This window comes from Panicum virgatum, chromosome 7N (genome assembly GCF_016808335.1).
Source record: "Panicum virgatum strain AP13 chromosome 7N, P.virgatum_v5, whole genome shotgun sequence".
In the NCBI taxonomy this organism is placed as follows: domain Eukaryota; kingdom Viridiplantae; phylum Streptophyta; class Magnoliopsida; order Poales; family Poaceae; genus Panicum; species Panicum virgatum.
In genome coordinates, this window is record NC_053151.1 from 6,391,667 (window position 1) to 6,415,269 (window position 23,603).

The 23,603-nt window shown below is 42.4% G+C and overlaps 2 protein-coding genes across 5 annotated transcripts; one reads left to right on the forward strand and one right to left on the reverse strand.

Annotated features, from left to right (window-relative positions):
* The first annotated feature begins 1,953 nt into the window (after positions 1–1,953).
* On the forward strand, positions 1,954–12,286 carry LOC120682012 (sterol 3-beta-glucosyltransferase UGT80A2-like). 3 transcript variants are annotated; one of them, XM_039963728.1, is made up of 14 exons: positions 1,954–2,329; positions 3,943–4,127; positions 4,364–4,603; positions 4,742–4,853; positions 4,932–5,102; positions 5,932–5,995; positions 6,080–6,137; positions 7,560–7,737; positions 9,102–9,232; positions 10,196–10,298; positions 10,386–10,462; positions 10,628–10,675; positions 10,984–11,133; positions 11,755–12,286. In XM_039963728.1, exons 1-14 carry the CDS (start codon positions 2,206–2,208, stop codon positions 11,929–11,931), a joined length of 1,818 nt encoding a protein of 605 aa, XP_039819662.1. In that variant the 5' UTR covers positions 1,954–2,205; the 3' UTR covers positions 11,932–12,286. The 3 variants fall into 3 exon arrangements, with proteins under 3 accessions (XP_039819662.1, XP_039819663.1, XP_039819664.1); XM_039963729.1 differs by having other exon boundaries at positions 1,969–2,329; positions 3,946–4,127; XM_039963730.1 differs by having other exon boundaries at positions 1,969–2,311; positions 3,940–4,127.
* A 1,134-nt stretch (positions 12,287–13,420) lies between these two features.
* On the reverse strand, positions 13,421–17,456 carry LOC120682013. 2 transcript variants are annotated; one of them, XR_005678174.1, is made up of 3 exons: positions 17,182–17,380; positions 16,623–16,806; positions 13,421–14,039 (listed from the first exon to the last, which is right to left on the reverse strand). XR_005678174.1 is itself a non-coding variant. In XM_039963731.1 (3 exons), exons 1-3 carry the CDS (start codon positions 17,403–17,405, stop codon positions 13,840–13,842), a joined length of 612 nt encoding a protein of 203 aa, XP_039819665.1. In that variant the 5' UTR covers positions 17,406–17,456; the 3' UTR covers positions 13,421–13,839. The 2 variants fall into 2 exon arrangements, 1 of the variants encoding a protein (XP_039819665.1); XM_039963731.1 differs by having other exon boundaries at positions 16,623–16,810; positions 17,182–17,456.
* Between the last annotated feature and the right edge of the window lie 6,147 nt (positions 17,457–23,603).

Sequence of the window (23,603 nt, forward strand, 5' to 3'; positions counted from 1 at the left end):
AGTGCGTTGCTGCGGAGAGAGTTTTTTTTTTTTGATAAACTCTAAGAGGTTGGGGGTGCCTTTTATAGTTGAAGGGAGTAGAAAACTCAGACGATGAGCTGAAAAGTCATCAGTAGTGGTGCTTGAGTTATGATAATTATGGGTGATGCTAGTGGAGGATTATGATCATTATGGTTGATGCTAGTGGAGGGTGAGGGAATGATAGATGGACGAATGGGTTTTAGAGGACACTGATGATCTGGTAATGAAAATAGAAGTAATGTGGCTTATATAGATCCCCATCCCCCAAGCTCCCATGCACACACTGGCCGTACAAAGCGCTCCCATACTCGTTCTATGAACAAACGTTACCCATCATATATAATAAATTCATAGCAAAATATATTATAACAAAGTCATCATTAAGGACAATTCAATTTATGTGTTTCCAAGGCTAGAAAGAACAGATACAGGTGGCCAAAGTTTAGAAAGTTTGATTCTCCGAAAAACGAAACGGCTGTTATATGTGTTTGATAGGAACCTTTTCGAAAAAAATAATTTTAGGCTGCATGAAGACCTTTACATTATTCTAGTGAATTTTAGAAAAACGGTTGCTACTTTTGCTGCGTACTACTCCCTCTGTCCCCTTTTTTTTTGGAACTACTCCCTCTGTCCCTAAATAACTGTCGTTCTCGCTTTCCGAGAAATAATTTTGATTAATTTTATATAAAATAATATTAATATTTATGATACATGATTGATATTATTAGATAGAACTTTAAATCTAGTTTTTTAATAAATTTATTTGGAGATACAAATGTTGCACGTATTTTCTATAAATCTAGTTAAATTTGTGGCACGAAAATAAAAAATGACGTTTAATAAGAAACAGAGGGAGTAATAGCTATTATTTCTCTGAATTTTTTTAGCACAATACGGTAGCCACTTTTGCTCAGCAGCCGCGCCTGCGTTTGGAATGGGCCTAAAATCCGTTCAACCGATGGTAAAAAACGCTTTCCAAACTGCCCTCGCCAACTTTTCAAAAAAAAAAACTGCCCTCGCCACCGCACCACCTGCCCAGGGCACACGCAGGCAGCATCGGGGCAAGCGGTCAACGTGCCACCGCCGCCGCCACCACCTGCGCTCCCTCCTGCTCGCTCTCTCTCGCCCACAACGCAATGATTCCGCCCCTGGGGAAACGGAAAAGGATACGGCCATTTACGAGTTGTCTTTTTTATTATTTCCACAGCTCACACCTCAGGTTGAGTCGTTGGAGAAGAAAAAAGGCAGAAAATAATAAAGGCAAAAAAAGGAAAAAAGTAAATAAAAAAAGTAAAAATAATCACAGCGAAGCAGGCGCGGAAAGAGAGGGAGAGAGGGGGAGAAGAGCAGAGCCAGAGGCAGAGTGCTGAGTAGAGATGGCAATGGGCATATACCTGTCGGGTAGTAGCCACCTATATTCGTACCCGTTAGAACTAAATTTTACTCGTCGGGTTACCCGTACCCGTATACGGGTAGGAAAATGCTTCCATACCCGTCACCGGTGGGTAATTTATACCCGACGGGTAACCCGTACCCGAAAAGCATACCGAGAATTACATATAAATATCACATATTCATATAAAAAATAATTCATTTCAAATTAAAATTGGAGTGAGTGTGGAGTAGGATTTAAAAAGAGTTCAACAATATATATACTAGGAGGGATTAATTGGATTTGGGTCAAATTCATGGGTCATATAGGTTAAAATGAGTTAGGCACTTAGGATAGCTTGACTTTTGTGCGGGTATTTCTTACCCGTGGGTAGGTGGGTATGGATAGTATATATGCGCATCCGTACCCGCCATACCCGACGGGTATAAAATTTTGCCCAATAACATACTCACAGATAAAAAACTTATTACATACCTATCTTTTTATTGGATAAAATCCGTGGATTACTCAGATTTCGGGTACCCATTGCGATCTTGAGTGCTGAGCTGCAGGCATCGCATCGGCCGCTTTGCTTCGCTCTCTCCTCTCCCCGCTCCGCTTTCCGCCGCGGCGCACGGCCCGCGAATTCCAATTCCGGCCGCACAAGCCAGGGAGGGAGCCAAAGCCCAAGCCAAGCATATTCACCCGCCGAGCGCGTGGATCTGGCGGCGCGCAGCCGCAGCAGCAGAGGCGGCGGCTCGCGAGAAGGAGCCTCCTCCGCCGGTCGGTCGGTGGGGGCGGGTCGTCTATAAATGGCGACCGAGGGGAGCGGCAGCGGCGTCGCGGGAGCGGCAGGAGGGGAGGCGCCGGCGCCCTCTGCTTCCAACGGGGACCGCACGAGGAGCGGCCCCCCGGCCGCGGGGTCATCCTCCGCAGGTGATCTCGCGCGTCCTCCGCTCTCCTGTCCTCCTGCCTCGTGGGGTTTCGGTGCTGCTTCTGTCGGGTGGGGGCTCCGGGGTTTCGCCCCGCCGCCCCAGGGTGTGCTGCGCGCGGGGCAGGGGCCGCTTCTGCTTTGTCCCGTCTCCGCTTTAGCACAACTGGATTACTCTGCATTCATACACATTGGCAGACAGGTTTTGCTTTATGCTAGTAGCTTCTTTGATGTTGTCTCTGTTGGTCACACAATCTAACTGTTAGGTTGCAACATTGGATATCTTGTTCTGTTTAGTCTTGCTTAAAGTTTTATGACTTGCTGAAACATGCCAGACACATAAATGTGCCATTTCCCATGGTAGTCATTTTACGGTTGTTTTCTAGGCTTATGGCTTGTTGAAATGAAGTCAGCGGCCTAGATATTACATGCTCCATGGTTAGGCATGCACATTCTTATTAGAGCATTGAGCGGTCAAAAAATATGTAATTTTAGTATTTTGTGTATTTCGGTGAGGATTTGTCAGGTTTTCATGGTTTGTGCTTTCTGGCTATATCTCTGAGAACTGTGAATAACATTATTGCTTATCAAACTAGAAGATAACTCCCTGTTTGTCACCTCTTATTTTTTAGCTTCTCCTCAGATTAAAAATCCAAAATAACAGGATTCAGCAACCGTTTATTAGCAAGCAAAATCTGAGGATGAACCAAATAAGCAGAATAATTGGGGTGTGCGTTTCACCAGTTTTCCAATAGGCAGGTTCTGCTCAATCATAAGCTGTGGAAATGGGGCCAACATTTCCTTCTGTATATATCTTGGACTGAAGTGGTCGGTTTAGAATCTTTGGCAAATGGCAACTGCAGTTGTCTCTTCACCTTTCAAGAAAATCATCCATAGTCTCTATATTGACAAGCTGTTGAGATATAGATTTTTTTTCCTTACACCAATGCTGGCGATTTTAAGAAATGTCTTAAATTTACACTGCTACCTGAAATTGAACTTTGCTGGACCTTCGATCCATCATGCTTTAGTTTAAAAATGATTATTAATAATGGTATGTGAAAAATTGTGCTCAAGAAGCGTGGAGAGGAACACTTCGTTTCTTCTTTCCTGGTACCAGCTACAGATAAGTCAGAGGGAACCTTCAAAATTAGGTGCTATCACATGCTGGCATGTTGTTTTAGATTCATTTAGGTTGACAGGATCTTGCATGTTGGACATTGTATTGTTGTCTTGGTCTGCTATGCTTAAGAGGTCATGTCTGTTGAGATCTGAGGTGATCAAACTTTAGTGGATTGCATTGATTTTTTTTTTTTGTATTTAGGTGTGATCAATGAGTTGACCTTACTAGAACTGGGTTATATTGACAATCAGCATTGCACTCAGTTTCAGTGAATCAAGTATAACTAAGTATGATTTAGTTGATATCAACTATTAAGGATGGCTTGCTGCAGAAAACTTTAAACCACAGCCAAACCTATGTTTGGGGTTGGCATTCGACTGATCTGTACTATTGTAGTTTTTGTTGGTACAATTTTGTCTTCATTCTTTATAGTTAGTGATGATAATTGCTATCTATTTTTCTTTTTGCTAACATGACTATCTTTTGTTTTCCCAGTAGATGACAGAGGCCTCCATAGAGCAAGTACCATGCCAGGGGTGATTAAGAATGATGAAATAACCAATGAAACTGCAGGCCCATCAAATTTGGAAAGGTCCAGAACTGAGCGTCGCCGGCAAAGCAATCCAGCTGATGATCCTGCTAAACAGTTATTTGATGAAAGGATTCCAATAAAAAAGAAGGTGGATATATCTCAGGGCTCCTATTTATCCGTTTCTTTTGAGATTTTTTTTGTCTTTTAATTCCCAGTATATTTTAAAATTAATGCAATGTCTATTTGGAACTGATGAGGAAGTCATAAGTAAGACTGCAATGTACTCCTGAAAAAGTTTAAAGGCTTCCTAGTAGGAAGATGACAGCTTTCTGCTCATTTTTTCATGATCTTTTTGTTTCCTTACCTTTGGTCCACCTCATGCAGCTCAAAATGCTAAATCGGATTGCTACAGTAAAAGATGATGGAACTGTGGTTGTTGATGTACCAAGTGGTTTGGAACCAGCTGCAGCTGGTGGGACAGAGGATGGTTATACTGAAGTTGCTGTTGACGAATCATTGGATGGAACAGACATACCATACAGGCCTCCTATGCAAATTGTTATACTTATTGTGGGTACACGAGGAGATGTGCAACCATTTGTTGCTATAGGAAAACGCTTACAGGTCAGTCATTGTTGAAACTTTTTATCAATCCAGTTCTCTGTCTCTGGTGCTGTCTCGCTCTCTCTGTGTTAATTCAGGTTAGCTTTGTGCTTCTTGCAGCTGAATGCCAACATTTGTTATTTCTGATTTTTGTTGCAGGATTATGGGCACCGTGTGCGATTGGCAACTCATGCCAACTTTAAGGAGTTTGTACTAACAGCTGGCCTGGAGTTTTACCCGCTTGGTGGAGATCCCAAAGTACTTGCTGAATGTATGATTTTTAACAAGTTTTTCCGAGTTTTTACATTATTTTAAGATAATATATTTGATACGTTCATAATTCGAGCAGACATGGTGAAGAATAAAGGATTCCTACCTTCGGGACCATCAGAAATTGCTATTCAAAGAAAACAGATTAAAGAAATAATATTTTCTTTGCTGCCCGCATGCAAGGATCCTGATCCTGACACTGGCATTCCTTTCAAAGTAGATGCAATTATTGCGAACCCACCTGCTTATGGTCAGTATATCTCATTTATTTTAAAGGTTCTTTGCATCTTGCTTTGTTTTCTTTCCCGATTATCGAAATCTATTTCATTTATTATAACTGTAACCAGCACTAGAGACAATCCCCAATTGAAGGAAAGAAAAAGTTCCTGAGATAGATTCTGCATGTGACAGTTATACATTTTTGACTTAAGATGATTCTACCGTAGATTGATTATTTCCTTTATTCATCTGTAGTATGCTGATCTTTCCCTTTGACACATTATATAGCGACACTTATCATCTGTAAAGTCATGTTTTTCCTTTTCATATTTCTTGTAGAGGTCCCTCCATTTCTTTCTTTGGCTTGGTTTGCAATAGAGAAGAAAAGCATAGTCTGACTATTCATGTAGAAAATCACATAATGATTGCAAGAGAAAAATCGTCCTATCAGTTTCACTTCAGGCAAGCTTAAATTTGCTGAGACCTGATCATGTGGTGCGTTGGCCAGGCCGGCAAAAGCAACATTCAGGTTGGACGAAAAGACACTGCCCAGCCATAGCGTTTAGGAGGGCTCAGGCCATAGTACCTCTTTATGAGCCAGCTTTCTGTGACACTTTATTTTTTTTTCTTAGTTGTTCAGTCCAACTCTGGAAGGCAATCAGTTTCTCAAAAGTACTACAAGCAAAATCTTTTTAGCTTGAAGTCTATGTCATATAATGCAAACAGGTTCCATTAAAATCAATGTTACAGTTAATTCTACATGCTGCGACTTGATTGTCTCCTTCCAGCGTATTTTTGTTCTTGTGATCAAGACCTATATTAGCTCACTAATTTGAATTATAATCATGATTGTTGTTCAGGACATACGCATGTGGCAGAAGCACTAAAAGTACCAATTCATATATTCTTTACCATGCCATGGACGTGAGTCTCTGTTATCCTGCTTTTTCTCTAAAGAGTACAGATCTTCTATGGTATTTGCAGTTCTAACTTGTGCTGTTTATTCAGGCCAACTAGTGAATTTCCTCATCCTCTTTCTCGTGTCAAGCAATCTGCCGGATATCGAGTAAGTTTACATTCAACAACAACAACAACATACCCTTTTTTCCCAAGCAAGTTGGGGTAGGCTAGAGATGAAACCCGAAAGAAATAAGTTCAAGGTTCATGCACATTGATAGCTAGTCTCCAAGCGCTCCTATCCAAAGTTATCTCTTTAGAGATATTCCAATCCTTAAGGTCTCTCTTAACCGACTCATCCCACGTCAGTTTAGGTCTACCTCTACCCCTCTTTACATTGTCGACCCGCTCAAGAACCCCATTACGCACCGGCGCCTCAGGAGGCCTTCGTTGGACATGTCCAAACCATCTCAGCCGATGCTGGGTAAGTTTCTCCTCAATTGGTGCCACTCCGACCCTATCCTGAATAACTTCGTTCCGGACTCTATCCCTCCTTGTGTGCCCGCAAAACCACCGCAACATCCGCATCTCTGCTACACTCAGTTGCTGGACATGTCGCCTTTTTGTAGGCCAACATTCAGCACCGTATAGCATCGCCGGACGAATTGCTGTCCTATAGAATTTGCCTTTTAGCTTTTATGGCACCCTCTTGTCACAAAGGATGCCAGAAGCTTGCCGCCATTTCAACCAGCCAGCTGAAATTCTATGCCTAACATCTTCATCAATGTCGCCATCCTTTTGTAGCACCGATCCTAAATACCGAAAAGTATCCTTCTGGACCACCACTTGTCCATCTAGACTAACGTCTCCCCCCTCATGCCTAGTCGCGCTGAAATCGCACATCATGTACTCGGTCTTGGTCCTACTAAGTCTGAATCCTTTCAACTCTAACGTGCGTCTAGCTTTGGGGAAAAATAGTACTTTTACTTGACTTCCTCTCGTCTCCCAAATGGTCTGGACCTTCCTAAATGATTGGAAATGGAAAATTGACGAGGAGAATAATCATAATAGTCATCCCAATGCTTTATCATCATGCAAATTCCATTCTCTTTATTAATCCACAAATCAAAAGAACTAAGTTGATCTGTTCAGAAACTGTTTAGGTATCGGTGAATAACCGAATCATCTAGGTATCTACTATCATCTCATGATATGTTATCCTACGTTGTTAAATGTTGTTTGTTAGACCAGTCTTGTCAGTGTGCAACTGATATCAAACTGGATATTGGATCAATGTAATGATGCAAACTTTTGCTAAAATTCAGTAAATCAATGAAAAGCTTCTGTGATAAAAAAGCAAGCTCAAACTCATTAACCAAAGGCACTTTCTTGAGCATACATACTTGATTGGATGATCTTGGTGACAATATCTGATTTGATACTTTGCCTTTACAATTATTTCTTATGCAATGGAAAGCAAGCCCAAACTCACTAGCCAAAGGCATTTTCTAGAGCATACATACTTGATTGGATGATCTTGATGACTATCTGATTTGATATGTTGCCTTTACAATTATTTCTCCATTTGCAGCTTTCATATCAAATTGTGGACTCAATGATTTGGCTTGGAATAAGAGATATGATAAATGAATTTAGAAAGAAAAAGTTGAAGCTGCGCCCTGTAACATACCTAAGTGGTGCACAGGGTTCTGGCAATGACATTCCTCATGGATACATTTGGAGTCCTCATCTAGTCCCCAAACCAAAAGGTTTGCCATATCTATTGGCTTGAGCTGAAATTTGTACAATTAACTGGTCATTCTTTTCCCATATTAGTTGTCAAAGCATGTTGGTCTGAACTCTGAACTTGGATCTCTTTCTGGTGGCAGCTAATCTATTAGTAGGTGTTAAAATCTTGAAGATCTATTCTGAAAAAAATGCTGTATGTCAAAAAAAGACTCTTTGCATGAAGTGGATCTTAATATGGATGGTAAAGTGATGTTATTACCAGACCCATATGTCATTGACCAAATCAGTTATCCAATCTACACAGAGTGATGTGGGTCAGCCACTGTTACAACTTACAAATGTATTTTTCTTTGGACAGAGCTATCACCATCACCGTGAGTAAATAGGATAGACTTCATGTCATGGAGATGTTATAGTAGGCTTCAAGCTCAATGGTGGAGCCCCACAGCACCATATCGTGGTACATGGTGCCATAGCCAGATGTCAGCCAAGAGACTTCATCTTGATGTCTAGCAGTGGCTCACATGGCTAGTAGTTTATCTTCAATGGACTTCATCTTGATTTGGTCTATATGAGTCAGGAACTATGTTTCTAAATTAGTATATCTTTTGCTGGTTCCAAACTCCTATCTTTAGACTATGGTCGTTAATAAGAGACATGGCAATGTTGTTGCTGAAGAAAGGAAATAGAACTCCCTCCTTCCCAACTTTCTCTCGATCTTGTGCTTCGACCCCGTGGCACATGCTCAACTCCTTAGCCACGCCTTGGTGCCGTCCTGATGCTGGTGCGATCATGGTCATCATTCATCCATCTGCCACTCTTTTGAGCTATGTCGTCACTTGCAAGACCATAGCGGCAATGAATAGAAAAGATTGTCATAGGAGAGTCAGGGTTTCTGAAGAGAGTAAACACATGTGCTAGTTGGTTTAACTGAAAAGGAACTTACCTTACATTACATTACAAATTTTGCGTAAGTGAAGAACCTAACTGTTCATGGCACTAGAGGAGTAATGTGCCTGAGCTTCTGAATGACTTACGGGAGCGCTCTTGTGGACTTCTTATTATATGAGAGCATGCGTCAGTTACTCAGTTATGACTGCCTAACTGGTTGGTTAGTAACATCATAATTGCCTGTAGTTTTCAGGAGTCTAAAATTTCTGTGAACTGTCATTTGAAGTATAACATGAAAAATTGCTTGTTTAACTGTATTGTGAGGAGCTTTCCCACATAGTTAATTTTAAAGGAGACATGATGCACTAGTGTAGTAGCTTATTGTCAAAACATTTTGTGTTACATTTGCATATTATGGTTTAGCCTCTAGCATTTTTTTAAAACTTTTGAATGGGCCAGCATCTCAATATAATTTTCATATATCGAAGTGCAGATTGGGGCCCCAAGATTGATGTTGTTGGATTTTGCTTCCTTGATCTGGCTTCCAATTATGTGCCTCCTGAACCACTTGTGAAATGGCTTGAAGCTGGTGACAAGCCCATATATGTTGGTTTTGGTAGCCTTGTAAGATCAGCTAACCTGTCTTTATTTTCAATTTATACAAGTTATAATCTTATTTGATCTGATTGACTGTATTGTTTAATTCATTGTATTAAAGTATTCTAGACACGCTGGCAATTTTCTTTGACTTGCACTTGTGTATGTGGTTTGTACTTAATTCTTCCTGTCTAAATAGGGTTACTTGAATATGACGTATTTTGTAAATTATATCCTAATGCCATTGACAGTGCTTGTACCATAGGCACCCTTAGCTGTTTTACTGCATAGCAGCATCTTAAATGCTATGTTCACTAGTTATGATAACTGAAAGAGTGCAGTTTATCCATTTGGAGCTTTGTAGTCCTTTGGTAGCATTTATATGTGAATGTGAATGAATGATTTTGGTACAAAGTCTAGAATCCTTGTGCAACAGAAGTATTCACTTGAAATTTTAAGCTCAATTTATTTAGATGACTTGTCCAAAAATGCTGAGTTCAAAAACAGCCAATTTTGATAGCTACTAAGCCTATTATGCGGTCTGAGGCATGGTTCATGTTTTGACACCAGAGACTAATTTTTGCTAATGGATTAGTTTGTGCTATCACCCCTGAACACCCTTTGCCAGCTAGTATGTCAGAATTTTGTGATTTTCTCCTCAAATACTTACGTGACATGAACATCTCTAGATCTGTAGTATTCCATTCATTCCAAATCTGTGTTCCAATATATCATTATAAAAAGTGATTGCATATGAACTACTGCTACCATTGATTGTTTTATGTATAAATACGTTTTACTTGATTATATCTTCTATAAGCATGCATATGGATAAGCTATAAGCTTGCATATGGATAAGCTACAAAGTTAATTATATACTTGAATGAATGAAAATAGTGATAGGGGCTCTGTGCGTCTGTCAATATCTTCTCAGGGTTTCCCCTTAACAACTTTCTGGCATTTGATTTGTCTTTTCTCCTGATATACTAGCCAGTTCAAGAGCCACAAAAGATGACTGAAATTATTGTCAAAGCACTGGAAATTACTGGACAGAGAGGTATCATTAACAAAGGCTGGGGTGGCCTTGGGACCTGTAAGTTCCTATCCTTAGTTTGTTTTGCGGTTTTTTGCCTGCCATATATTCAGATTCTATTCTAACAGAATTCAGAATTTTTGGCAGTGGCAGAACCAAAAGATTTTGTATATCTACTGGACAACTGCCCTCACGACTGGCTTTTTCTGCAGTGTAAGGCAGTGGTAAGCCACTTCTTGAACATATCCCTTTTAGCTTGTTGTCTTACCTTGTAAAATTTTAATTATAGTGACAGCAAATTCACATTTGATACTTTGACGGTGACTTTGTGCTACTTAAGATTTGAGTGGAGGTTTATGCTTTACTCTTTTTCCCCCCTGCCTACATAGGTGCATCATGGTGGTGCTGGAACTACAGCTGCTGGTCTTAAAGCGGCGGTAAGCGCTCTCTCCACGTCTTTAGTTCTATGCACAATAGTTTGTTCGAATTTGTTCTTGTAAGTTTCACTGGACAACAGACTTTTTGTTCTGGCTCTGGAAGTGGTTCACACTTCACACTGTCCTTGACGCAAACACATGTTGAGAAGAGGGCGACATTTTAAACTACCACCACTTGCCTTTCAGCCTATGTTTGGAATAGGATGGAATCAGGCATATGTTTAAAACACCTTTCTTGCTGCACACTAGTACTGTAAGAGATTTCTTGTACTTAATTTAGTTGTTCATGTTAGTGTCTGACTTTGCAGTGTCCTACAACTATTGTACCTTTCTTCGGTGACCAACCTTTCTGGGGCGATCGGGTGCACGCAAGAGGGCTAGGGCCTCCACCAATTCCAGTTGATCAATTTGGTTTGCAGAAATTGGTTGATGCTATAAAGTTCATGCTGGAACCAGCGGTAAGTTATGCAATTTTTGGGCTAGAGAGCATAAATTGTTTTCTTGATATTGCTGTTTTTCCCTGCGACTTGATACTGAGGAGATAGATAGCAAGAACCACCAGGCCCGAGTCTCCTGGAGCCCACAACCAATAAAGGCCTCGGGCCTGACTCAACCCAAATAACTAGTCTAATGAGCGAAGGTTGCTGCACCTTAAATATTATGCCCCCCACCATTAATTTCCGATGGGGGTTAAGCTTAACAAGAAGAAAGTCATGACATGTGTTGCATAACATGGTTTCTGTTTCGTGATAGAATATAAATTCTTCAATTCTAGCATGTATCACAAACATTTAGTATATTTTGGTGCCAACAGCTTTATCTCTTGGCAATTGACGTGGGACAGGTTGGAATACACACGTGCAAACTACAATTAGAGCCCCTATGCCACATAAAAGTAGTGTTGGATGTGTTATTTCACTAGTAGCCTAGTGTTGAGTAGCATGGCGCGGGTTCTGATTTAACTTTCTTGTGATGTTGACACACTTGGCCCACACATCTGTGACCGCGTCAGATGGAAGTAGTCAGAGGAGACTCATCCACCCTTGAATGTAATGAATAAATACCCCATGAAATTTCAGGTGAAAGAGAAGGCTGTGGAGCTGGCTAAAGCCATGGAATCTGAAGACGGGGTGACAGGTGCTGTTAGGGCATTCCTCAGACACCTGCCTTCAAAAACTGAGGAACAGAGTCCCCCACAATCATCAAGCTTCCTGGAGTTCCTAGGCCCAGTAAGTAAATGTTTGGGCTGCTCATAGTGCACTACACATCGATCATGATATACAATTCGTCGTTTGAGGAAGAGAGGGGTTATTGTATCTCATGGAATGTGCTCTTATGTCAGTATGTGCTTAAAAAATGTTACGCCCAATGTAAGAAGCCGGGCCCTCCCAGAGTGTGCGTTGTGCAGTTCTTTTCTTGTTTCCCCCTTTTTACCCCTCTAGGTATTTGATGTGTAAAGAGTGCTTGTCTGGTGTGGTTAGCATGCGGCGTGCGTAATTTTGATCTGAAAGTTTGACGTGCGGCAAACGAGGATCTCACATCTGCATGGCCAATCCATTTTGTATATGACAAACTGAAGAGGTTCTTTTAGTTCAATTGCTTGTAGCAACATTGTTATCGCCTTTTCATTTATTTTTTTGAGAAAGTCACGAATGCATCATCTGTAGAATAGGCCTACGTATGGGAGGCGATAGGATTCCGCTCGGTCTACCCTTTTGACACTCGATCCGAGCACCCTGATTCAGCCAAAAAGCAATCAGCGGGCGGCTCGACCGCGGAGGAACGCTTGGGGGCTCTGCGATGGGTGGAGTCGAGGAACCCTCGGCGCGTGCTGATGCGAAAGCCCGATTCACGGACCGCCAGTGGCGAAAGAGAAAACACGGCAGCGCAAACATCAGAGACCTAGATTCACGAGAAACGTCAAAATACAGGGTAATTTGGTCCATCTTTATTCATGAGGAACGTCAAAACAAAGAGTAATCTGGCCGAACGTCAAAGACCTTTATTCATGAGAAACGTCAAAATACAGGGTAATCTGGTCTATTCATGAGGTACATCAGAACACAGGGTAATCTGGCCGTGCGCAAGAACAAAATACGTATGCGCCGCAGTGCAAAACAACGCCTGGAGCTGCTGGGGCAGGTAGAGACGCATTCACGCATCGCAACCCATCTTCTAGCTGCAGAACCACCACATCAACAGACGCAGGGAGGACGGAAAAAAAAAAGGAGGGCCAGAGCCGAGGCCGTAGGGATGAAAACGAAAATTATAGTTTTTGATTTTCGATGATCATTTTTGAAATTTTATCGACTTTTAAAGCTAAATGAAAATGAAAATAATTATCGAAAAAATGAAAACGAAAATGGTAAAATAATATGAAAGTGAAAACGAAAATGATTTGAGCGTCTTCCATCGTTTTTGAGAAATATGTTTGCGGTATTCTACCGTATTTTACCAATAGAAATACCATATTCATGTATATTACCAGCATACCTTGCTATCTATATTTTTAGAGTGTCATATCTATATTTTTAAACTGAAAACGACTTACTTTACAATGTAGAGGGAGTACATGTTCTTTACAATATGGAGGGAGTACTTGTTCTTGGGCATTAATCTTACGTTGGACTACATAGCCGTGTATTGAGAAGTACACGGTCCTAGCCAAATCTCGAAAGCCCATTGTGGCTGGCCTGCCAAAGGGCCAGCCCTGCAAGCAGACACGACACATGATTCTCCAAGAAAGCTGGAAAACATAATTATGTAGTCCTAATAGGCAAGCATTGCAAAGAGAATGAGAACACAAGTCATAAACCTAGCTAACTATATTTTCCCGTATGCAATATCAACCTAAACTTTCTGTCATGCTTTATTGCTAGCAAGTGATCCTAAAGCAAATCTTAGCTGTTTAAGAATGATAAACATGACCTTCAGAAGTTTAGAGTATGAACGGCCGGATACATATTTTCGTCTAACCTATCCTATCCCATGTGTCCGGATTTCCAATGTCAAAAAAGTATTCTTCTATTTCTTAATATGGATCTGCACCTTCTTGGGTAAAAAAAATATGACACTTATTTCCTCCAGGTTTGCTGGGGATTGAGGAAAGAACAGATCACTCCATGGTAGCCACATTCAGATGAATAAATCATATCCAAATGAATTCAGTTATCCGCTGGCAGTGGAGGCGGAGTTGTATGGGACTTGCACGCGGTGCAGTCGGCTGGAGGTGGAGCAGGGGTGTTGTCTGGAATGGTTACCCTCATCGTCCGCGGTTTCCCATCTTCAGTATGAATATCAAGGATGGCATCCATTATGAGTATCTCCCAGTCACTGGGCTTTAGGAATGAATACCAAGATTCATCTGCGAGAGTAAAATGCGATGAGATACTAATTAAGTTGCCACTGCAAGCATCAAACCACAGTGATTCAATTCAATGGGAATGAACTACTTTATTAAAAAAGTTCACATCTGCTAGAAAATGTTGCACAATAGGAAGAAGGAATTGTCTTGTTTTAAGTTTTTTTCTAGTTGACCCACTAAAAGCTCTCAGAGTGCAAGACAATAACTCCATATAATGAGCAGCAGGCACTAGAAATAGTATCAACCAGTCGCTGTCAGTGTCACGGAGCAAATCACCATACCAACATTGCCATTGTTTGTTTGCTGCGCAACTTTCCATCATCTAACAAAAAGTTTGTTACCCAATAAGGGATATGAAAACTTCAAAAATAAAAAATGAAATAGAGGAACATTTAACTTGTAATTCCAGATATTTCCAGCCTTGGTAAGTTGATTTATTTGTTACCTACCATCTTTTGTTACCAGGTTATTAGCCACATCAGGATAGTTATTTTGTTAGGATATATTAGTAAGTTTGTTAGGGGCTGGCTATAATAGCACAGCGGACAACTAGCCGGTTTGTTCCTGCTGCCCTATCTATAAGTCAATCCATAACGCTAGAAGAGCATAAAGCACAGCAGCATTTAACAAGTACAGAATGAGAAGAAATACAGGGTGCAAAGATTGATGGGGACATCACAGCATTTGTAAAATACCCATGGTAGTGGAGTCCTACCTCCACTACACAAGCTCTTGTTTATGTGGAATCTTGTTATGACAAGCCTTACCAATTGTGGTTAAACATCGTTGTTACAGTTTTCCAAAATGAGGCCATTGATTAGCTATTACCATTATTGCCCAAATCAGTACAGTATAAGCTCTATAGAAAAAATACAGCAATGACAAATGGACCTAGGCAATTGAAAGTTAACATAAAGGTTAGGATAGAACCATAGGAAAATTACTTGGAAGTTGGGCAACCAATCCTCTGCTCTTAGCAACAATTAATACTCCTTCAATATTTAACTTAGAACTAGTAGTCTGAATTTCTTCACTTTTGTATGCTGTATGTAATACCATCCGATTCTTCCATTCATCGAGGCAAAACAACCCATTATGCATCTCCTTCATTCCCTGAACCCCCCCCCCCCCCTCCCCCTCTTCTCCCTTCCACTCCACCAAACCACACCCTCAGCAGGAATTTAGTACAGCGATTTCAATATTCAATTTCTTGAGTTTTCTGGTTGCCTTTGTGCCCTCTCCATTTCGAACCTAATGTGTTGTGTCAGCATTATACATGAGGTAAATTAGTAAAACTTACTGTCTTAATATCAATAAAGCCCTGCATTTTATTTCTTGATTTTCTGATTATCGATCTTGCTATCATGATAGTATAGATAGCATAGATCAAGCAGGTATGCAATGAGTCCATTGACATTACAATACTGTTTTTAATGTATTAATGAATTATGATTTGATATTTTTTGAGTTCTGTAAATTTTCCACTGCCAAATATCAAGCATAAACCAGAACTGCCAGATTTATTGGGCGAGAGGTACAAGATCTAATTGTATGATGTCTCCTAGAGAGGAATCTGAAGTATGTATCATGATCCATTTAGGTCGATGTGGATGCCAAATATGTAATAAGCATCTAGGGGCCAATTTTGTTGTGGTTAGCGTTCCTAATCTCTAACTCCGATGTTTGATAATGAGTGCTTAGCTCACTTAAAACCGAGTATTGTGGTTTCACTGACATCTGTTTGTTTCTTCTTTGCACCATACCTTATGATAATGTATTTTATATTTGCATCCACATTACATCAAGTTTCCTTCACATAGTTTGCTTCCCTATGTCATCATGCCATGACTATCACATGAGCTAAATCCTAAACCAATCTTCTAAAATTATTAATCCTTAATGAGAACACAGAACGAAGCAATTAACTAGGCAGATTATCTAAATGGTAAATAATCATCAATTCATCATTTCATCTACATAAGAATCCTCATGAACTTCATAGGCCATGGGTTAAAATGAAAGCCGACCAACAAGCTAAAACTAATGTTTTAAAAGAACAATATAGGTTATAGAAAAGATTGGTAACAAGTATAGATTCTTTTATTTTTTACTGATAAATTCAAAGAAATTTAACATAACAGACATAACCCATAACCTATTGTCCAGTCGCCCACCTAGCATTTTTTAATGTGTCCTACAATAATATTTGGGGGGAGTGGGGCATTGTAAGGTCTGGTAGGTCTGTAATGCCAAGGAATGACAAAATTGGCTTAAGAGCTGCTATCAATCAACTAAGTCTGCAAACAATGTGTATTGTTATAGTCTTCCTTTCCACTAAGGTAACCACAACTCCTGCAACATTTAGTACACAAGGGAAAAACTAAAGTATAGATATAATTTCCTACATCCAAAGGTTAAGCTACAATATGGACATTAGCGGAAGACTCTTTCAGTTTTTTGGAGGCACTGAGCTGGTGTAGCTTAAGTAACATCACAGGATCCTAATAGGAATGTCTAATCAGTTCACTCATAACGACTGGAATTACCTCGACAAATTTGATTTGTGATGTTACTAGCACATACCTCCCAAACGAACAGCCTTGAACTTCAGAAGCCCGCTTCCTTGGGGGGCGGACACTGGGAACGTGCAGGAGACAGAATGCCTCGCATGATTCACAGCAATGGAAGCACTGTACCAGGGACCCCGGACAATCGGCTTGCCAATGGCATTCACTATCTGCAGGTTCTGGGTGGCCTTCTCTATTGCCTGGCTGCAACAAGGGCACCAAAAGAAGTAAGCCACAGCAATTCTTCTTGTGGACAACGGAAACCAAATCCAACAATGGCAAGTAAGCACATTACATGACTAACATAGCATCATTCCAAGGTACAAGAATCCTACAGGCTGACACAAAGTCACCATTCATCCTCTACGTAGGGATCAAAAGTACTACGCATATAGGTCTAGGTCACAGGTCAAAAAATCCTAAATATAGAACAGGTGAAACGAAAATCAGTTACATATACCGTTAAAACAATGGCTTACAAACCCAAACATTCAAGGGCGTGCTGATCCCAAAGACAAGCATCACGAGAAACGCAAATACTGAATGTAAGGCGCCACGGGATTCGAGAGCACGACCTGGAGCAGGAGAGAAACACAGAGAGGTCACTGACGGCGCTGGCCGCGACGGCGCCGGTCAGCCCCAGCAGCGAGAGCGCCACCGCGCGGCGGGCCCACGCTCCCGGCCCCGACTCGGTCGCCTCCGGAGGGGGCGTGGGTTGGGTCTGCACAGAGAGGCGGCGGCCGAGGAGAGGAGAAGTGGAGGCGGAGGTGGCGGCGGAGAGCCGGCGAGCCGCCAACATTTTGGTTTGCGGAAGGGGAAATAAACGAAAAGCGCTATGCTAATGCTACACAGTTCTAGGTCCGCAGCTGGTGGCTGACTGGTGGGCTCAGCAACGAATGCTGGCTATGGTGCTGGTTTGCTGTGAGAGCTGGCTGGCTGGTGGTTGGTGGCTGGTATTGGTTTGGTGTGAGAGAAAAATATTGTTGGTTGGCTAAAGAAGAAGCCAGCAGTACAAAGTGCGAAACTAATCCGATATTATATAGTGTGTATGCCTGCAATTGATTTTGTGTTTCAATAAAATCTGGTTGTTTCAATAAAATCTGCAAGTGATAGTGAAAATCAAATTCAAATGTATCCACTTTATTACCAAATTAAATTCGAATACGGATACGGATACATATATTTATATTTATATTTAAACAGATATAAATGTCGAATAATTCGGATATCTCATGTCGGTTTTCCATCCCTACCAGCAGAGCTAGGCGGAGGGATGCTTTTTGCATATGGCCAACTTTGGTGGCCTGAGAGAGCGTTTCCCTTCCTCTTTTCCCCATCTACAGTAGAGAAGAGGAGAGGGCGACTGCGACGCGCACGCCGCTTCCGGCGGCGATTCCATCGCCCCCTTTCTTCTTCGTCGATGGTCTCGTCGGCAGAGAGGGAGGTGTGTTGTGGAATCGTCGCGCGGATGTATATAGCTTAGGTAGATGGCTGCTTAGGGTTAGGTTTTGCTCGCTATTGAGGTCCGACGGTGGAGCTAGGGTTCCGGGGGTGGCCGTGGTGTCGGTCCGTCGGAGAATAATGGTGTTCCTTTTGCTGCTGGCCGCTGTCGGAGGCGCGGTGGAGAGGAGTTTGTTCCTTCTGTCGATTGCTGGCGACGGCGAAGCGGCGGAGAGGATTTTGCTACTCCGGGCAGATCTGGGTGAGCTCGCTCTTCTTGATTTGCTCTGTGAGTTTGGTGTTGGTGTAGGAGTCCGCTGCTTGGCATCTTGGAGGTGTCGACAGCCCGATGCAGAGGGATTGCTGCTGGGTTTGTGGTTTGACGGTGGGTGGATCTGCGCACTGGTTTCGTTGCCGGCGAGGTGTGCTGGTCCTAGGCCAGGGGAGCATGGGGTGCGTCCCAGGCCGATGCTCCTTCTTGGTTTTGTTCTTTGGCGGCTCGTTTCAAAGCCTTGTGCGATGGTGCTTCCACTGGCCTTGGTGCTGCTACCGTTCTTCTCCAGCTTCGGCGATGGCTTCGGCGATGACAGAGGGGATCACGGGGCGGCGTTGGTGGCGTACACAGAAGATCTCGAGGACTTGGTTGATATTTCTTTTTTTCTTAGGGTCATTTGTGTAAGATGGCTTGGACAGCTGTCCATTCTGTATCCTGCTAGAATGTGCCTATGGGTTTGTATGTGTACGTTTGCCTTAAGTAATGCAGGTGCGTTTGATAAAAAAAAACTCTGGTGGCCTGGCTAGGCTTCAACCAGCCAACCAATCACCCCGGAGGGGAGTGTGTGGCGGGTTGACTCCGGAGTTGCTGAGTAGGAATGATGGACGTAGTTAAAGGTAGTGTGTCTTGGCACCGTGGGTTGTTGGGCTAAATTTTAGAACATCCATGTTGTTTAATTGGGTGACTTCCATGTTGTTTAATTGGGTGAGCGGGTAATTGGTACAAATCCCATATCTATTATATTAAGAAAATTAATTGGAAGATTTAGCCCCTAATTCAGCCAGTCAGTATATTCGGCCTAGCACGCGGGTGAAGGACTCGGCCCATCAGCATGGACTGTGCACTACATAGGGTAATTCAACAAAATAAAGCAAAGTGAGGATTTGAACCCCCAAACCTGCTACATGGGGGAAATAGTGCACTACCAGTGCACCATTGAATCATTTGTTGGTACTAGTAAAATGTACATGCACGCACGTATTTTGAAAAATCTTCAAGAGTTATGGATCCATCATACCTATAATTAGTTATGTTCTTTTCAACAAAATATATATGAACTATTGATCAAACATTCAAACCTATAATTAATAATTTACTGTCTTTGATCTGGAACAGCAGCAACACTGACTTGCTCTTTTGAAATGCAGTTCCAGGAAAAAGCTAGTAGCAGCACAAGATGAGCATTTATTGATTCAGGTAGATTAAAAGATGACAGCAATTATCAGGTGCAGACACGATCTGTGACAGTTCGCCAGTCTCAGTTTGTTTCAGCTCTTGTCCACTACAGCTGCCGGCCCAGTTTTTATACAGATGGTCAGCCTATGTGTACAGAGTGTTTGTACAGATAGCCACAGACATCATGTCACAAATTTTATGAATTCAGTGTTAACCATTTAGGAGTTCAAGCGCAGCCGATCCTGAAAGATAATAACCAATCTTTGCATCTTCCAATAACAAAGCAGTACAAAGACACTATTGATTCATACGGCCCTGCCAGCTTAAGGCATGGAAATATGTGGCTCAAATAGAATGAAACTACATAGAATGTTTTTAAAAGAAAATAATGTAACTTATTTCTTTGGGAAATAGTGCAAGCATTTCAGCTAAAGTTTCTAGTATCAGCTCAATTCCCTATTACAAAGTCAAAAGGGCAAATTCAGCTTGCCATCCAAATGTGGGCATCAAAAACTCAATTTAGTCACGTATCAACCCTCTGCCAATGCCGCTGCGACAGGTTCTTCCTGCTTATTGAAAATATAACGAATATCTGCATGGTTTTGGATGCTAGCAGGAGACTGGAAAAGCAGCTGTTGGCAGCTTCATGCCTCTCTTCTTTGAACAAAGCTTGAAATAAGCGCGTATAAACTATTCTTGACGCCCCCCTCTCAAAGATGTTGCATTCAGAAAACCCAAGGCATCAAAGGATCAACTAAAGGTGGATAGCCATGGTTTTTCATTAAACCTAGCACTTCAAAAGCTTGTTTCAGATGTCCTTGGCGGAGTAACTTGTGGATCAAATACTTGTAGGTAGTTTGCCACGGAACCACAGCCTTCTCTGTTACCATGTTCTTCGGAACTTTGAATGCTTCCTTCACCCTTTTCTTCTTGTGTAATCCAGAAACCAGCACCTCAAGAGCAGAACCCACATTCTCGCTGCCGCTTTTTTCTAGCATTTCATGGAAGCACGACACTGCTGTATCCACATTTTCACCAAGAGAATACTTCTGAACTAAACAAGACCATATATTTGGACCCAACTTTGTTGGAGCCGGCGGTGCCCGCCGAGCTCTGGAACGTTGCCGGCGAGATCGAGTACGAGAACACGAATGCAACGAACACCTGGTGGACTCACGCACGCGAGTTGGACTTGGACACAAGTTTCTGCTGCAACTGTCGCAGCTTTTTCCACGCCTCGGATCCTCCTTTATTCATGGATCTCCCCCGCCACGAACGCCCACTCCAACGGACTCCACCATGCAAGGCGATCCTCGTTGGGCATGCGCAGTACGCGGACATGGCGGGGAGCGCGAACTTGGCGGCCACGGCGCGGACTGGGCACAGCTCCAGTCGCCCGGGTTCTACGCCATTACAACAGTTAAACGGGATTACAATGTTTAAGTGAGGAAAAACGAAAAAATAAGCTATGCTAGCTAACAATTCACCCCCTTAATCCCGTTCGATCTTGGTGACGCCTAGCTTCATTCGCAGTTCTGCAAAGCGCATCCTCGCCAACGGCTTCGTCAGTATGTCGGCCAGCTGGTCACCTGTTCTGACATGGTCGACTTCCACCACGCCCTGTTCAATGCAGTCACGAATATAATGATACCTGGTATCAATATGTTTGCTTCTCTCGTGATGCACGGGGTTCTTGCTCAGCTCAATTGCAGACTTGTTGTCGATCAGCAACCTGAACTTCTGAACTTGTTCATTCTTCAGTTCTGCAATCAAACGACTCAGCCATACATGACAGGCCCCTAGAGCAGCTGCTACGTATTCAGCTTCACATGAGGACAGAGCTACAATCCTTTGCTTCTGAGAGGACCATGTAATCAGGTTAGATCCCAGGAAAAACAAAACACCAGAGGTGCTCTTTCTCTGGACCAAGTCACCTGCCTGATCGCTGTCGGTGTATCCCAGCAGCAACATTTCTGAATTTTCCCCTCGAATGAACTTGCAGCTATAGTTCAGAGTCCCAGAGACATACCTGATGATCCTCTTCACTGCTGCCCAATGCTCATTGTCAGGTGCTTCCATGAATCTGCTCACAATCCCAACAGCAAATGACAAATCAGGCCTGGTGTTTACTAAGTACCTGAGCATACCAATGATGCTTCTGTATCTTGTCACATTTTTCTCAGTGCCTGTTTTTGCCTTTGTGAGCTTAACTCTCTGTTCCATGGGTGTATCCACTGGATTGCAACCAGTCATTTGGCACTGTTGCACAATCTTAGCTGCATAGGAGGATTGGCAGATGGTGATCACTCCATCCTTTTGCATCACTTCCATGCCTAAGTAGTAACTCAACAGACCAAGGTCACTCATGCTGAATGTGTTCTTCATCTGTTGCTTGAAATGTGTGATCTGAACCACACTTGGCCCACAGATAATTAAATCATCAACATATACACCAATTAACAGAAGGGATTCACCCACACCTCTTCTATACACTGCATGTTCCACACTGCACTTTCTGAAACCCAGAGACAATAATTCACTGTCAAGCTTAGCATTCCAAGCTCTTGGAGCTTGTTTCAGGCCGTATAGGGCTTTTCTCAATCTGAGCACCTGTCCAACATGTCTTGGATCAGAAAAACCAGGTGGTTGATGAACATACACTTCTTCTTGGAGATCACCATTCAAGAAAGCCGACTTCACATCCATGTGATGTACTTCCCAACCTCCATATGCAGCAAGTGCCAACAACAGCCTAACTGTCTCCAATCTTGCCACTGGTGCAAACACTTCATCATAATCCACCCCCTGTCTCTGTGCATACCCTTTTGCCACAATTCTTGCTTTGTACTTGACAATTTCTCCTTCTGGATTTTTTTTTTCACTTTATAGACCCATTTCAGTCCTATTGCCTTGTGGCCTCTTGGCAGCTCACAGAAATACCAAGTGTTGTTTTCTTCTATTGATTCTAATTCAGAGATCATTGCTTTCTTCCAGCACTCATCCTCTAGAGCTTGATCGATATTCTCTGGTTCTTCTGCAGCTAGTAAACACATGCCACTATACTCATAATTCTGAACTTCCTCAGTGGTGTCATACATGTTGTTCAAGGTCCTGTATCTGACAGGGCCATTGTCTTCTTCAGAATCTGAATCAGGGGCCAAAAGTGGCGAGACAAACTCGACTGCAGGTGGGTGCTGCCCTTGTGCACTCTGTGGTGTGTTCTGTGGTGCTGGTGTTTCTCCTAGGATGCTAGAACTTCCAGGTGACCACCCTGACCCAGCCGATGGGGGATCAGGGAGCTGGGCTTCATCAGCTTCTGTTGTCGGATAATAGACAGTGAACTGTTGCAGTTCACTGTCAGTCTGAGAGCTACTGCTGCTGCTATTCCACTCCCAAGCTAATTCTTCCTCAAAAATCACATCTCGGCTGACCTGTAGTTTCTTTTCCACTGGATCATAAACCCTGTAACCCTTTGTTCCTTCTTCATACCCAAAAAACACCATCTTCTTTGATCTGTCAGACAGTTTCTTCAAACGTGACCCTACTGTCTTACATGCACCCTGCACCCAAACACTCTGAGATGCCCCATACTTGGCTTCCTACCATACCAGGCTTCATAGGGAGTTTTTTCTTCCAAGCTCTTTGTAGGGGATCTGTTGAGGATGTACACAACAGAATTCACTGCTTCTCCCCAAAACTGAGCAGGAACTCCCTTGCTCTTCATCATGCATCTGGCCATTTCAACCACCATCTGGTTTCTACGCTCTACCACACCATTTTGCTGAGGTGTATATGGTGTAGTAGTGTAGTGCTTGATGCCATGTTCATTGCAAAAAAGGATAAATTGGTTTGAGTTGAACTCACCACCTCTGTCAGACCTAACAGCCTTCATCTTTCTTTCAATTTCAGTTTCAGCTCTGGCTTTCACCTTCTTGAAATAGTATAAGGCTTCATCTTTGGTCTTGAGCAGCTCGATCCACATGTACCTGCCGCAGTCATCAACTACTAACAAGAAGTAGGATTTCCCACCTGGTGTAGATGGTGTGATCTGACCACACAAGTCAGTGTGAACCAACTCTAGGGCCTGTTCTGCACGATAAGATGTTT

Coding starts and splice junctions, on each gene's coding strand:
- LOC120682013 (XM_039963731.1), bottom strand. CDS start 17,405: ATGTTGGCGGCTCGCCGGCTCTCCGCCGCCACCTCCGCCTCCACTTCT. Junction 16,811..17,181: donor GTGTTTCTCTCCTGCTCCAG/GTCGTGCTCTCG, acceptor CCCTTGTTGCAG/CCAGGCAATAGAGAAGGCCA. Junction 14,040..16,622: donor CAAGGCTGTTCGTTTGGGAG/GTATGTGCTAGT, acceptor TTACTCTCGCAG/ATGAATCTTGGTATTCATTC.
- LOC120682012 (XM_039963728.1), top strand. CDS start 2,206: ATGGCGACCGAGGGGAGCGGCAGCGGCGTCGCGGGAGCGGCAGGAGGG. Junction 4,128..4,363: donor GGATTCCAATAAAAAAGAAG/GTGGATATATCT, acceptor CACCTCATGCAG/CTCAAAATGCTAAATCGGAT. Junction 9,233..10,195: donor ATGTTGGTTTTGGTAGCCTT/GTAAGATCAGCT, acceptor CTGATATACTAG/CCAGTTCAAGAGCCACAAAA.